The 12,732-nt window shown below is 37.3% G+C and overlaps 1 protein-coding gene across 3 annotated transcripts in view; it reads right to left on the bottom strand.

The window, feature by feature from the left end:
* Positions 1 to 11,972, bottom strand: part of LOC131037054 (uncharacterized) — a 49,102-nt gene extending 37,130 nt beyond the window's left edge. The window contains exons 1-2 of one of the 3 annotated variants that reach the window (XM_057969091.2): positions 11,722 to 11,972; positions 11,186 to 11,540 (exon numbers count right to left, since the gene is read on the bottom strand). In XM_057969091.2, coding sequence (XP_057825074.1) covers positions 11,186 to 11,462 — 277 coding nt within the window. In that variant the 5' untranslated portion in view covers positions 11,463 to 11,540; positions 11,722 to 11,972. The remainder of the gene's footprint in view (positions 1 to 11,185; positions 11,541 to 11,721) is intronic. The other 2 variants (XM_057969090.2, XM_057969089.2) reach the window with 2 other exon arrangements.
* Between the last annotated feature and the right edge of the window lie 760 nt (positions 11,973 to 12,732).

Below are 12,732 nucleotides of genomic sequence, written 5' to 3'. Positions count from 1 at the left end.
CGAGCCTACTTAAAGTTGGTAACACGGCACAACCCGCATGAAAGATTTAATAAGTGTTTTAGCGCGATTCAAGGAAGATTTTCTTGGAAATCAACGCAATGCTTTGGAGAGTGTTTTGAGGATACAGATTGGATTTCCGTGATGAGTTATGAATCAACGATTGACATTGCATTGTAATTTGTTGTTATGATCTGGATAGCGATCTACGATGATCTTTTGTGATCTTATTGGGAATTCATGATGTAATTAGGTTGTGTGGCCGACCTAGTTGAGATGGCTATTTATGTTGACATAGTTGTTGTTTATTGTGTCGGTGGTCTTAGAGAATGTGTTAAGCCCAAAGAAACAGGGCTCGGACTCGGACTCGGGACTCGGAGTCAAACTCGGCTTCAAACTAGGTTGGACTCGGGAAAGTGAAAAACTCAAGAAATTTAGAGATTATTAAAGATTTAAAACTTGTTTCAAGCACCCTTTATTGAATACACCTTAAAGACACAATAACATCATCAAACTTGGCCCATTTGATTACATACACAAGTATACATCAATCACATAAGCATAAACGCAAATTGTAGCTAAAGGAAATAACAAACATAGATATATAAATATTGTCAAATGTATACAATATTACAAAACTCATGGAATAAAAAATCCATGTCATCATATGATCATCATCAAATGTTTCATACAAATACCAAAGGTAAATACAACTACAAGCTTATGGCTCAGAGGAGCCTGCACCCTCCGGCCCCACCCCCTGCGAAAGCGTCTAAGGTAGGTCCTAGATGATTCGATAGCCATAGCCGCTCCCCGTGACACCATGCCATGCTCACCAACATCAGGAACATTCGTGTCACTATCTGCCTCTGAATCTCCTGTATGTGCCCGTGCTCTCCGCTCCTCCTCTGCCATGGCTACAGTCTCAACCTCTATATCTACCTGGTCAAGCCAATCAGTGTCAGACTCGGAGGTTAAATTTTCCCTACTTCTATCGACGCAGTTTCCCCCCATATTTTTCGACGAGAGTTTGGGGGCAGCGCCCCCAAGGTGGGGTCAAGGGGCATCGCCCCTTGCGGGGTCAAGGGGCAGCACCCTTTGCACGCTCCCTATCGCGATACAGGGCGAGGTTGAGGGGCAACGCCCCGCGAGGCCAAAAAAACTTATTATTTAATAAAACCGTCGAGTGTTATTTTTCTATTGGCTGACATGTTGTAGCCCTAATTTTTCTCATTCTCAAGTGGAGGTTGTAGTGAACAAAGACTATACCATTCATTTTAAAAAAACTTTTTAAAATGTTTTAATTTGTCATTTTACTAACCCAGCCAGTAGCCGAGTTTGGGGCTCGGGACTCGCCGAGTTTGGCCCAACTCGACGAGTCTGGCGAGTTTGCTCGCCAGACTCGAACAAGTCCGAGTCCCAGAGACTTGGCGAGCATGACTCGGACTCGGACTTGCCGAGTTTAGGCGATTCATGGTGATTTTCGTTTCTCTGGTTAAGCCGTCCAAGTGAAGTGTGTAATCTGCCTGAGAGTTGCAGAGTGTTGTGTATAACTGGATCTAATCAAGCAAGCAAAGAAGTGCAAGTAAACAGATCATTCTTTTACTGTTGTTCCCTAACAGTTGCAGCAGATTAAATCCCTTGACCGAGTAGGTTCTAACAGGCCTTAAACATTTAAGTCCCCTAACAAGGCAGCTCTCAAAAGCGTGTTAAATCCTCTCACGAGGTTGATCCTAACAAATCATCAAGCTCCTAATCGAGTTGCAAGGCAAATCCCCTAACCGAGTGACTCCTAAAAGGTCTACTCTTAACCAGGCGCATTGGAAGCTTCTAACAAGGCTAAGCTCCTAACAGGGCGTACTTCAAAAGAGTACAAATATTTGTGGGTGCCAACTCCCACCGTGGTTTTTTCCCTATTTGGGTTTCCACGTCAAAAACTTATGGTGTTCATGTGTGGAATGTTTTTCATGTGATGTTCTTGTTTATATTTCATTTCATGCATTATTTTTGAGAAACTGGTTATGATATTTTATCAGAAGTTTATCAGAGATTACCGATACTGATAAGAAGTTGTTTGAGAAAGTATTTGATCTTATTGTTAAAGGTTAATAAGTTGGTAATTGATAAAGTTTATATGATTACTTTGGTGGTGAAAGTATTGATAAAGATTTGATTAATGTGTTAAGCAAATCTGATAAAGAAGTTATTAGATCTGATTACAGAAGTTGAGTTATTTGTTAAATAGTTTCAGATCTGAGATAAGTTGAAAGAAGTTTGACTTTGAGTTTAAGTTGAATCGGTCTTTGTAATGTCCCTACTAGTTAGAGATCATTATCCTGCAAAACAGATTGTTAGAACACAACAAAATATATACATAACTAATCTAATTTGCAATTAAAGTTCAATTACTCCATTAACACTAATTTCAATTCTTAAAAAGGATACGAGTGCAACACTGGGACATGTCCTTAGGCGGCTGTGGGGCTCGCCTTCTTGGAACCCATCTTGGTTCCAAGCCATATCAGGAAATCGAAGGTTAAATCGATTCCTGTCTTGGATGTAATTTCTTACACCCAAGCAATCCAGGAAATCGAAGGTTAATTCAATTCCTGTCTTGGATGTAACTTCTTACACCCAAGCCATCCAGGAAATCGAAGGTTAAATCGATTCCTGTCTTGGATGTAATTTCTTACACCCAAGCCATCCAGGAAATCGAAGGTTAATTCGATTCCTGTAACTTCTTACACCCAAGCCATCCAGGAAATCGAAGGTTAATTCGATTCCTGTTTCTTACACCCAAGCCATCCAAGAAATCGAAGGTTAATTCGATTCCTGTTTCTTACACCCAAGCCATCCAAGGAAGACCCTATGTCAATTCCTTGCCTTGGATGATGCATCTCATCATCCAAGTCCTCAGAGGGGACCGGCCAGATCCGTCTCTTCTTGGATGAACTTAGTCAACCAAGCCATATATATGCATATAGATATTCAGTATATATACTACCTTAGGGATTATCATAATCCCTCCATTAAGCTAAGGGAATTTCCTCCCTATAGCCTCCATCATATAATCACATTTATATTACATTTTACAATTTATTACTACTTTCCATTCCATAATCCACATTTACATATTCCTAACTTAACATGCATTCCATAACATCTATTCAAACAATGTCCATTATCAAATATTCGCGTTTATTTAATAACCTATATTCCTAACTATTCAATGATATGTATTCATCAACATATGTTTATACATATTATTAACATCTAAAAACCATACTTTAACATATGTAATAAAATGTTCATTATTTATATTCGTTAACATATATAGTAAAATATTCATTCATTATATTTATTAACCTTTGTAATGATCCTAGATATACATATGGGTTCTATCTGGGTATCTATCTTATTTAATATATTCATATAAATAAACATTAGTGATACATGTAATCATAAATATGCACTAGTATATATGTGTGTGTGGGGTACACACGTCCACACACATATATATCTTATGACCCCTACCCTTCTTACCTATCCGCAGATCGCAGTTGATGTTGACGTTCACAATCTACAGTTGTCGTCTGCAGACGGGAGTCCTTGTTTTTGCCTTGAGCCTTCCTTGCTTCCGCAGTGGCCGTTTGTAGGCTTCCCTATTTCCTCCCCTCGTGCCTCCCTCTACCTTGCTTTGCAATGATCCTCCCTTAATATCCCTTGGAGGAGAAGGGTCGCATCCCCCCACGGGGTCCCTTCCGCAGGAAGGGGTGTGACGATGGTCGCAGCCCCCGTCCCACCACTTCCCGCAGGGAGGGGCCACCATTGAGTTAGCTCTCCACGTGGGGGGGTTGCCTCAACATAAACATACTTTTACGCAATTTACTTTGTCCACTCTTCGCTCCATTTAACGTGCGTTAAGTATTACATTATTTGATTTGCTTATTATTTAATACTTCATATTTCCATCTTGTAATAAATTTAAATATATTAATATTTTTTTAATAGTTTATTTTATATATTAATTTCATTTAATATATCAATATTATTTATATATGTTAACATATATTAACTAATTGAATTTATCACATTTCCAGTATAAATATTAATATATTTATTAATTAAATAATTTATTAAATTAATAAATAAATTTCAAAATAATCATTTGTTAATCATTATAATAATCAATAGTAATACTTGCCTCATTTAGGATATATATATACCGATCGAGAGGACATGACAGTCTTAATACTAATTCACCCCCCCTCTCAATAATAAAGGGATCCTCATAGGATTAACACAATAAACATGCCAAACTATGGAGAACTATCGACCGTTTGGTACTTCATGTAATATTCATGTGTGAAAAAGGGCATTATATGTTAATCACTTGCAACCCAATGGCAGATACCGATTAGTAAAGGCCAAGTATGGGCTACTTCTCTTGTGTAAACAGCATTGACATTGCGTGAAATATGAACTATTCGACTGTTGTACTCGTGAGAGAGCAGGTTGCTAGCTCAAGGGCACAAGTATGACTTTGTATTAAATTAATCTAGGGTTTTGACAAAAGATAGGTTACACCATAAGAGTATAAGTCACTGTTGTGAGGTATTCACACATCGCCCCATCGCAAATGGGGACCCCCACTTTTTTCCTACTTTCTAGGTTGTATTAGAGTCCTTAGCTATAAGCCTTTGCATTAGAGGGGCATAGGTGCTCAAAAGCTAGGAGTCAAGTGGACAGCCTTGTATAAGTGTGAAGTGAGTAAGTTTGTAAAGTCTAGATATCATGAATTCAATCATGAGTAAAGAAGGATTGCTAATTAGAGGGTCACTTTAAGCGCTTCTCTTGAGGAGCGAACTTCACTTCATGTGCACCCCTTATGTAGCGAACTTCTTGCACTTCTCCAACAAAGCGAAAACTCATCCTAAGACCTCATGTTGAGCATGTTATCATGTATTGAAGTTGAGAGAGTAATTGAAAGAGAGCAAAGGAGAGTTTAATTTTGGTTTGAAATCCACTTCATAAGCTCAACCTCAAGAGAAACTTCATCTTCAATGTCAAGAGAGCGAATTTCAAGAATGGAGGTATATGAGCGAACTTCACAAGTTAAAGGAGAAGAGCGAATTTGTTTTATTTACTCAAAAATAGGATGCCAAACAGCCAATAGATCATTTCCTTGTGCTAATTTGATGTCTTAACAGAGAACAACTTTAAATTTGAATGATGAAAGGTAAGTTAGAGGGCTACTTCAAGATTCATGATACAGGAGCGAACTTCACATTTGAAGCCACATGAGCGAACTTCAAGATCTGACGAGGATGAGCAAACTTCAGGAATCAAAGCACATGAGCGAACTTCAAGATTTGACGAGGATGAACAAACTTCAGGAATCAAAGCACATGAGCGAACTTCATAATTGGAGGTACATGAGCGAACTTCATGATTTGAAGGAGAGCAAAATTTATGTTGGAAGTAGAGGAGTGAAGGAGAATTTGAGAGCATTTACCTTGAGCGAACTTCATCTTCAAACACCAAAGGCGAACTTCAAAAATCAGCCCACATGAGTGAACTTCATGTTGAACTTCATGAACTCAACAAGATGAGGGAACTTCAAAAAAATCAATGCACATCAACGAACTTCAAAAATCGATGCACATCAGCAAACTTCAAAAATTGATGCACATCAGCGAACTTCAAAAATCAATGCACATCAACGAACTTCAAGAATCTATGCATATGAGCGAACTTCATGATTAAAGGGAGATGAGCAAATTTGCCCAAAACAAGATACAAGGCAGCTAATGGATCATTTCCTAGAGCTAATTTGATACTTTAGCACGCCTAAAAGAGAACAATTTTGATTTTGAGATGATGAAAGGCGAGTAAGAAGTTAACTTCATGTTTGGAGCTACATGAGCGAACTTCATGTTTGGAGGTAGATAAGCGAATTTGTTAAGATACAAAGGAGAGTTTAGTCGTGATTTGAAATCAACTTCAAGAATCAAGATTGATTACAAGACCACTACCTTGAACTGATTTGATGTTTGAAAAGAGTCATTTTCAGTTAAGAAGATGAAGGTAGAAGTTCAAAGATAACTACATATGAAGCAAAGTCAAGGCGAACTTCATGTGCTCCACTCTCAGAGCGAAATTCCTATAGAGGCCTCCCTTAAGGTAGTTCGTCTTGTTGTCATCAATTAGTGACTAAAAGCTTTAAAGTTGAGCTCATAGAATGAAAGAAAATGAAGGAGAGCAAGTTCAAAGACAAGGGTAATCTCATGAAGGGTGAAGTAAACTTCAAGTGCTCCTTCATGAAGACGAATTCTCCCTACATGCTCTTATCAAATCTGCAAAACACCTAACATCAAGGGATATATCAAGTTAGAAGAACTATCAAGGTTATATATTATGTATTTTATATCATGTTTATTTTGTTTTGCAGATGAGAGACGATGGTGATTGCAAAGCGAAAGGAGAAAGATTGTAAGACCTACATCACCATGCAAGGAAGAAAACTTCATTTACAAGCATAGAATGCCCAAGAGGAATCTCAACTCTCACAGTAACATGAAGGGAGTCACAAAGGAGGAATGATAGGACACATGAATGACTTACCATAAATAGAAACTTACTAAAAATAGTAAGTTTGATTTTTGGCAAAATGACGACATTCCGGGACTCAATAAAATCCCTAAAAAATAGGAACTTTCTAAAAATATAAAGTTGCTCCGTTTTGGCTCAGATTTTACTGGGAGGTTCCTTGAAGGGTCCTGATTCCAGTTGTATGTTTAATTTTTCCAAAACCCTAAAAGAAACCCCTAAAATCTAAGACTAAAGGCAGAAACCCTAAAATTGATGAAACAGGCCCTAGACTTCACCAAATTTGCTCAAACGGAAAGCAGACTTAACCAAATTGACCCCCAAACACTCGCAAAACCGAGAGATTAACGAGACTGCAACCAAAACCCACAAAAAACCAAAACCAAACGACCAAAAGGGCCTAAAAGGTAGGGGGTCCCTATCTGGGATGGGATGATGTGTGATTAGGTCACAGCACAACCCACTGAAAGCACCAACTCCCACTTTTGAATTTGTAGGCACCAACCCACTGGAAGCACCAACTCCCACTTTTGAATTTGTAGGCACCAACCCACTGGAAGCACCAACTCCCACTTTTGAATTTGTAGGCACCAACTCAGCAAGAGACCCCAATCTCTCCTTTAGGAAGCACTGACTTCCAAATCATGATTCCACCTTCAATATGTTGCCATCTCAATAGATGATGGACAACTTAATTGCTCAAAGGTTTCCTTGAGTATGATATACCTTGCCTTCAGATATTGTCACGAGTCTGATTACAGTCATGTATAATATTCTTTCACAAGACAACCATAAATATCTCATTGTCTTCCTTTAAAATCTGCTCTTACAAATCACATATGTTTAATAATATAAATGAATCTTAGATCATAAATCTCTCTTAGATCTTCTTGCAAGTCTTTGTTCACTCTGCTCATACATCTTTGTTCACTCTGCTCATAAATCTCTATTAACTTTGGTCATAAATCTCCCTTTCGAATCTACCTTTATTTTCATACAAATCTTCATCGCCGAAAGATCTTTTTCTTTATCAGTACATTCTTCTATATACATATATAGAAGAGCAATACCCTCACAGTCCTCTTGTTTCACTTCTCTGAAACATCCTATTTGTGGCATACATATATATGTGCAATTTAGTGCACACCACAAACAGTGAACACCCCTTCTCTTCTCTGATTTATATTCTCAGCATATCTTCCACGTATCCACATACTTCTAGACTTGATTTCTTAATTTATTTATATCTTATCTTACCCTTACATGAAGGGATCATGTATGTTGGTGAAGTTTATTCGTAACCAACAGTTATGTTTTGTACATATTATAATCTTATTAACCATCAGTTAAGATTACCGATTTATATTATGATTACAACGTTTCATATAATCAATGTTGTGATCACCGATTATGTTATAAACAGCTCATAAAATTAATTCCTTCAATTCAAGGTTATGATACTTCCTTCAATACTATGTTAATTCCCATGTGATTTGATTGTTCGATGAATTCCTTCGATACTTGTCTGCAGTATCAAGCCCGATCACAACTTATAATGAAACATCGCTGATATTGCATATGGTTCGCTTTAACAGATCGATTACTGCTCGTAATGGAACATTACTACTGACTTATTTACTAGTAAATCGTTGTCTTTTAATGATGCACTTTCAATAATCTGTTTGTTGTTCATGTAACTTAAACGCTGCCTCTTATCACTGCTCATCTCTTAATGAATTCTCTGTTCATGAAGTCTCTCTTCCTCGCTACTTTCCTTTGTTAGATATCGACCCCTTGATGTATTAGAATATCTCTGTAACATCTACTTTGTATCTTAAACAAATTGCCACTTTTAAAATATATTAATTACCTCTCAATTCACTGCATATTACATTGTAATGAATCACTGGTAGCTAGATGAAGATCGATCAAGGACTTGTTCTTTGGAAAGCATTTAGAGTCTTTGTATTAACAATTCGACCAGCCTCACATCGCTCCTCTTCTTGTGATGATCGGACCCTTAAGTCTTTGCATGTGATAATTAATCGTTGCTTATTATTATATCCCATGTGCTGTCTATCAATATCTTTGGTCACTGATAATATAGTCGCTGAGTGTAATCTTTAGTCAATTTAGCGCTGCCTTTATTTCAACGTTGTCTTTGACCATTAATTGGTGTTTGTTCTAATCAATAGACTGTCGCTTTTCTCTTAGTAAAATTGCTGTCATGAAAAGAAGTCAGCAAACTTGCTCAACAAAAAGTCGGCCATGTTGCTAATGAGATTATGTGATAATCTAACAAGTGAATCTTCTTTGTCATTCATCGCTGCTCCCAAACATTCATATATTACTTTTCAATTCTCTATCTTCTCTTTGCACTATTATCTACGTATGAATTATGCCTTAATACAATAACAAGCAAGGAACATGTTCATTCTTTATGATTCTTATTTTCAGCGTCTAAAGCACTGGTTGCTTTATCAAGAACTGAAACTTTATTGAGTCACTGCTTGTCTTTCTTTAAGAACTCATCTAGTCACCATTCTTTTATAAATTTGCTGCCTTATAATGTGAATCACAGTCATAGCTTGTTTTCTCACCTTTGACATTGATGATAGTCTTGTACATAACATTGTCTCCTTACCTTTTACATCAATAGCACAACTTCACTCCTTTGACATCAATGACAATAATTCCAACAGACCCCATTCCAAGTCCACAAGAAATGAGAGGATGGTACCTCTCTCATGCTCTTATCAAGTACACCACCCAAAGTACACCACCCAAAGACGGAATGGACCCTTCCATGCTCTTAGTCCTGATTATGGAGGATGGCCCCCCTCCAAGGTGGACTAGGAGTTGTAAGGATGGGCCCCCTTACATGCTCTCAGCAATATTGAGGATGACCCACCTTAATGTTGCTATTCGCAAGTATTTCTAAGAAATTCAAAATATGATTTGCTATAAGGCATATACTATGATGTATTGATCCTAATATTAATGATGCCATAATATATTGATTTGAGTATTATTGATCTTCAAAAAAACAGTTGACACTCTGAATCATGGTAACTTCTACAATAAATCAAAGCATCCCACTTATACAAAACAGTGTCTATAAGCCTCTTCATGTAGAGCACCAACCAATGGTAAAGTGCAAACCACAAGCCTTCCATGATCAACATAAAAGAAAACTCCACAAATAATCAAGAGATCAAGCATAAAACATGGTAGAATTGGGTACAGATTCTCCTAAAAATATCCTTGAACTCAAAATGCTTAATAAAAGAAGAGAATTTACAATATGATATGATGCTTGGATGTGGGTGAGAAAAGCCTCATATTTATACACTAACTCCTAATAGAATGTAAGCTCAGCTGATCACTCAAAAGCCTTAGGCACCAAATTACATCCCAATTTCTTCCCTAAGTTGAGGAAAAAGGCAATGGACAAAATAAGAGAGATTCATCGACTCTATCACAAACTTGAGAATCAGAGAATTCATACTTAAAAAGTTCACCAAGATTTCTATACTTCTAACAACATGCGATTCCTCTAAATTTTTCCTACTTCGACTCCACAGGTTGTGAGCTCGAGCTGCTAGAAAACCTCAAACCACCAAATAGGTTGCTTTGACACACCAATCAATGAGAGACAAGCCTCAAATGGCTACATGTAAAGAATTGGAAAACAAACAACCTAAGATGTGAGAATTCGGTCTTATATAGACTGTGCTACCTCTGACTGCTGGAATTCCCTTTAGACGGCCTCAAACAGTATGATCTCTCGCACAACAACCCAACTCTTCCTTCACATCCTCGAACATCGTGATATTTGATTCTAAGAATGGCCCCAAGTTGCCTACCTGCTGTCTTAGGTAGTAAGCTAACTTTAGGCTACCAAATCATGTGATCTAACACTTCGGTGCGAACCTTTTCTCAAGTGTTGAAGTTAGCTTTTGCTCTTAATAGGAGTCAATCTTATATACAGTTGTTTCCAAGACGAACCATAGACAAGGTCCCAAACTAATCAGTGTTTCCCAAACTTAACCATATGTGTTTCCTTATTAGTTTTGAGCCTCTTCCAACACTTTTCAAACTTCCAAGCTTCGGCTAAATTTCACCTTATTGAACCTACCAGCATTTTTGTATCACCTTAGGTATTCAATTATAATATAATCCAGTCAGATGAGCTCATCACTAAGCTTTTCTACGATGGATGATAAAGGAGTGAATTTTATCTTGCTTGCTTTAATTTTCCTACCAGTTTATAAGGGTCAAAGTACACGAAAAACTATATTGCATTAAAAAATTAATGCATGCAAATATGAAAATTTTATTGTGCCACATTATAAAATATACCAAGTTACAAAGAAAATTTGCTGCCTCATAAAACTCAAGCGGCAAGATAGTCAAAGGGGTTGAGCTTAATTGATTAAATCATTGAGCTATCATTGTGGAGAGTCGGGTCCAAACCCCCCGAAGTGATGTCTAAAATGGAAATCTAAGAACATACTAGAAGATTGAAATCTCAATCATACCCAAAAAAAATACTGTGAACTCAAGTTATGTAACATACCTAAAGTCAGTTTTGGCACCGGTTCATTTGCATGTTCAGCTCGTGCTTGAGCTTCTTCGAGCACTTGGTGCACCTGCATTAACCTTGCCGATATCTTCGAACTCATATATTGTACTATGTAATTCGCATTCCCTCCTAATCTGATTCTGGGTTGGGTGTACATCCCCATCAAATTTTGGACAGGGGCTAGCTGAGTATTGGAATAAGGTAAAATGGATGGCATTTTAGAAATATGGTCTAACTTATGAAACAGATCAATGCATCTTCTGCCGGCCATGTTTCTTTAAGTCCTTTCACGCAGAAACAATCATTTGCTTCATACTTTGCTTCATACTAATCCCTCAAATTACAAAACCTGAAGAAAATAGTATAAAGGCAGACTAATTAACACCATTCTAATGGCAGCTAACAACTCGAGAATAAAATAAAATATAAGAATTTTTACCCTAATATTTAAGCTAGCAGAGAAATCTTAAAAACTCAACCAGGCCATGAAAATAAAAAAAGCCAACAAAGGAAAAAAAACACCCGCATACCTTTAATCTAAGTCGAGCCAAAATGTAACGCCATATTTTCCACCCCGATAACATAACTGCAACCAAAAAGTTTCATCAGACTCCTTTAAAAGCGACAAATATCTTCTATCCGCAGCTTGCGGGGAGAAAAGTGCTCCAAACGGGCATGGTAATGGAATTCAAGGCAGAAATATTCTTCATTCACAACCTGCAGTGAAAATAAAGCTTGGGTTAAAAACATTAATTTGTTGGGATCTCAAAAGATATGCGAGGGCGTGTAAATCTATCTTTTTTTTTTTTTAAACGTAAAGTTTAAAACTAGCAATTGCACTTTTGTGTGCAATGGGTAGCCAGGGGCGCAAGGTCAATTAGGACATATTTTATTCTATTTTTTTGCATACATTTGTGTAGTAGATGACTTTAATAGGTAACTCATTTAGAAACCGATGTTGTTTGTTCAACAAAAATTTTTATGGAGAAGTGATAGATATTATATCAACTATGCATCCACTTATAGGATCAAAACATGATTGGTAAAAAAACTCAAAATTAGGAGGATAATTAGGATCCATTATGAATAGGATCATGTTATATTCGCAACAAGGAGTGAGAGTGAGTGTGAGATATAGATAAAAAGAGGGAGAAATAGAGGGGGGAGATTGAAAGATATAGAGAGAGGGGAGGGCTAAGGAGATAGAGATAGAGAGGAAAATTGGAATTTAAGACCTCTAAATATGGAAAAGGGAGAGGGAGAGGAGGAGAGAAGGATGGATAAAGAGTTAGAGACATGTCTAGAGATATAGAGGAAGAGAAGAAGGTAGATATAAAGATGAAGAGAGAGAGAGGGGGGGGGGGTTGGGCTGGGGTAGGGATAGATAAAGAGAGAGAGATATTATGAGATAGAGTGATAGAGAGATATAAATAAGATATAGAAAGCAGAGAGGGAGAGAAGAGACAGAGATAAATAAATAGATAATTAGAGATAGACAAACAAAGATTGAAAGAGGGAGAGAGAAATCAAGTGAGATAAAG

The sequence above is a fragment of the Cryptomeria japonica genome, chromosome 4, assembly GCF_030272615.1.
Source record: "Cryptomeria japonica chromosome 4, Sugi_1.0, whole genome shotgun sequence".
In the NCBI taxonomy this organism is placed as follows: Eukaryota; Viridiplantae; Streptophyta; class Pinopsida; order Cupressales; family Cupressaceae; genus Cryptomeria; species Cryptomeria japonica.
This window is presented reverse-complemented; position numbering and strand designations above follow the sequence as displayed.